Below are 3,479 nucleotides of genomic sequence, written 5' to 3'. Positions count from 1 at the left end.
AGCCCCGGCCCCCTCAGCCTGGCCCCCGCAGCCCCAGCCCCGGCCCCCGCAGACCCGCAGCCCTCACCTGCAGGCCGCGGGGCAGGGCGGGCTGCGCCGCCCGGCAGTGCTGCGCCACCCCCTGCGCCTCCTCCTGGCCCCTGAGGTGCTCGGCCCAGCCGAAGGGCTGCGAGGACACGAAGAGAACGCGCGTTTTGATGCTCCAGTCCGCAGGGAATTCCTGTCTCGGCGAGGAGGGGGCTGTGGGGACGGCCAGAGGGGAATGAAGGTCCTGAGCAAGCAGGAACAGCAGCAGTTAACTCGGAGAAAATGACACCTGTTCACAGGCTCAAAGTTATTATTTTATATGTTATTAGATTAGTTATTATGTTATTACTTTATAATTATAAATCATATATTAATTATAAATTCTATATTATATTATATATAATTATAAAGTAATAACAGAATAACTAATATAGTATTTTATTATATAAAATGATAACTAATATAATATTTTATTATATTTTATTATTTAATTATATTATTATTTTATAATTATACTATTTATTATAATATATTATTTATTATATTATTACTTCTATATTATTTTATATATTATTATATTATTTATTATATTATTTTGTAATTAAATTATTTTATAATTGTACTATTTATTATAATCTATTATTTATTATATTATTATTTCTATATTATTTTATATATTATTCTATTATTTATTATATTATTTTACAATTAATTTATATTTATAGTATTTATTATAATCTATTATTTATTATATTATTACTTCTATATTATCTTATATATTATTATATTATTTATTATATTATTTTATAATTATACTATTTATTATAATCTATTATTTATTATATTGTTATTTCTATATTATTTTATACATTATTATTTTGATTCTTTTACTCAGTACCAGATCCTAACAGAAACACTCCATTCCATTGCCTATAAAACCACATCAGAGGGCTTGCACTCATCAGTCCTCCCAACAGTATAAACTAGGAACAAATAAAAAGAGAAATGATTAAAACAAAAAAGCCCTGAGCCCGATGTTCACGAAGACAAGAATTTCCATGCCAAAATGGTTATTTCATTTCATCCTCCCCTGGTGACTGTAAAGTCACATGCTGAAAAAAGCCCTGGGCACCTCCAAGTTTGTTCTCTTTTTTCTATCCTTCTAATTTAGTTTGAAGTCCAGTTTCTGTACCTAGAACAATATTAGAGAATATCTATTGAAACTGTTTCAATTTCAAGGGCTGGTTTTCAGGAATTCTTGCTTTCCTATGTGCCTGATGAAGTGCTCCACTTCTGTAGCTGAAAACCAGGCTGCAGGAGGTCTATCTGATGAAGATACGTATAAAACTAAGAACATATAAAACTAAGAAACAGTAAAATTATAGTTAGGAAAACTGAAAGAAACAACATCTGTCCATTGAACTGCAACAGCAGTGAGGTCAGGCAGAGGGCTGGGTTTAAGAGACTGTCACTAGAACATGCCAAAATGGTTATTTCATTTCATCCTCCCCTGGTGACTGTAAAGTCACATGCTGAAAAAAGCCCTGGGCACCTCCAAGTTTGTTCTCTTTTTTCTATCCTTCTAATTTAGTTTGAAGTCCAGTTTCTGTACCTAGAACAATATTAGAGAATATCTATTGAAACTGTTTCAATTTCAAGGGCTGGTTTTCAGGAATTCTTGCTTTCCTATGCGCCTGATGAAGTGCTCCACTTCTGTAGCTGAAAACCAGGCTGCAGGAGGTCTATCTGATGAAGATACGTATAAAACTAAGAACTCAACTACATATAAAACTAAGAAACAGTAAAATTATAGTTAGGAAAACGGAAAGAAACAACATCTGTCCGTTGAACTGCAACAGCAGTGAGGTCAGGCAGAGGGCTGCGTTTAAGAGACTCACTAGAAAAGGAAACGCCAATGTAAGAAATTCCCTTGAATACTGACATTTCAGTACGTTCTTTTATGCAGAGATGGGCCACAAAACACCAAGTGAAACAGTTTCAGCTTTCCCCTGAAACTGTTGAGTTCTCAGCTTTCCCCTGAAACGACGCCAATGTAAGAAATTCCCTTGAATACTGACATTTCAGTACGTTCTTTTATGCAGAGATGGGCCACAAAACACCAAGTGAAACAGTTTCAGCTTTCCCTCTGCCCTGAGAACAGCTGGAATGGTTTCAGCAGCGTGTGCTGTTTCATACCTGGCTGAGGGCGAGGATGTCGGAACTTTCAGCAGGCTCCGCTCTCCCGGGAGGCTTCTCCTCACAGGCCGGCTCTAAAAACTGAATGAAAAAGCAGCATAAAGGCGCAGCACCGGGCTGACCATTTTAAAAAGTGCCCTTGCAGTGCCATTTCCCGAGTGATCCTCAGCACACCGGGCTGCACACAAACCCCGCTCGGGGCGAGCACAACGCCCGCACCCAGCGCGGAGCCCAGCAGGGCCGCGGAGGAGGCGGCGGCGAGCCCGGGGCTGCATCGGAAAGGGGCTGAGGGCGAGGGCTGAGGGTGACGGCGATGGCCGAGGGTTCAATGAGATGGCTGAGGGCTCAGTGTGATGGCTGAGGGCGTAGGGCGATGGCTGAGGGTTCAATGAGATGGCTCAGGGCTCAATGTGAGGGCTGAGAGCGGAGGACCCCGCTGCCAGGGCTCGGTCCCACCTGCCAGAAGGGCGCTGCCGATGGATCCCCGCCCGCCGGGGCCGCTGCCGGAGGCTGAGGGGCGGCCGCCGCCCGCCGCGGAGCGTTGTCCAGGCTGGAGAAGGGGTTGCGGCGCCGGGCGGCCGCAGAGCCCCGCGGGGCCGGGGCAGCGGCGGCTTCCGCGGCAGCGGCGGGGTCGCTCCTCCGCGCGGGGCGTTTGCGCTTCAGTCGCAGCAGCGCCGGCGGCTTCTTGAAGCCGGGTGAGTGCCCGGGCTCGGCAGGGGCGGCCATGGCCGAGCGGGGCCCGGAGAAGCCGCGCTCCCGTCTTGGCGCCAAAGAGCGGCCGCTCCGCCCCGGGGCGGCGCTGAGGGAGCGGCGCCGCCATTGCTGCCGCCCTCAGGGGCTCTGAGGGGAGCGCGGCTCCCGCCAGCCCCGCTCCGCCCGCACGGGCTACACCAACATGGAGCACAAAGACAGACGGCGGTGAAATTGTGTCCGTGCCCTTCCAAATGCACCCGGACTGCGGGCTGAAGTGCTGGGCTGCGAGAATATCACCCTTGGGCCCAGTTGTGTGAGATGTGACACTAAACCCTCAGGCGTTCGTCTATTTGCAATAAAAGAACGAGGGCTTTAGTCTCCTTGGGATAGAAAACTACTTTGGATTGCACTACTCTGTTGTACACTGGGCTTAAAAGGCATCAGAAATACTACGATGATATCCTTCAAAATCCATGGAGGTCAAAAGTCTCAAAGAGGTAGTCAGCAACATCTCTACTGTCACAAGGAAATCTATGCTATAAACAATTTGCACAGTTCTGTCA

At 46.0% G+C, this 3,479-nt stretch overlaps 1 protein-coding gene across 1 annotated transcript in view; it reads right to left on the bottom strand.

The window, feature by feature from the left end:
• The window catches only part of DONSON (DNA replication fork stabilization factor DONSON), an 8,222-nt gene extending 5,210 nt beyond the window's left edge, over positions 1 to 3,012 (bottom strand). The window contains exons 1-3 of the mRNA XM_041402151.1: positions 2,680 to 3,012; positions 2,224 to 2,304; positions 68 to 271 (exon numbers count right to left, since the gene is read on the bottom strand). Of these exons, the coding sequence (XP_041258085.1) occupies positions 68 to 271; positions 2,224 to 2,304; positions 2,680 to 2,949 (555 nt within the window). The 5' untranslated portion in view covers positions 2,950 to 3,012. The remainder of the gene's footprint in view (positions 1 to 67; positions 272 to 2,223; positions 2,305 to 2,679) is intronic.
• Positions 3,013 to 3,479: the final 467 nt, after the last annotated feature.

The sequence above is a fragment of the Onychostruthus taczanowskii genome, unplaced genomic scaffold (assembly GCF_017590055.1).
Source record: "Onychostruthus taczanowskii isolate IOZ18803 unplaced genomic scaffold, ASM1759005v1 scaffold194, whole genome shotgun sequence".
Taxonomy (NCBI): Eukaryota; Metazoa; Chordata; class Aves; order Passeriformes; family Passeridae; genus Onychostruthus; species Onychostruthus taczanowskii.
Note: the sequence above shows the minus strand (reverse complement) of the source record. Positions and strands in the feature narration are given on the sequence as shown.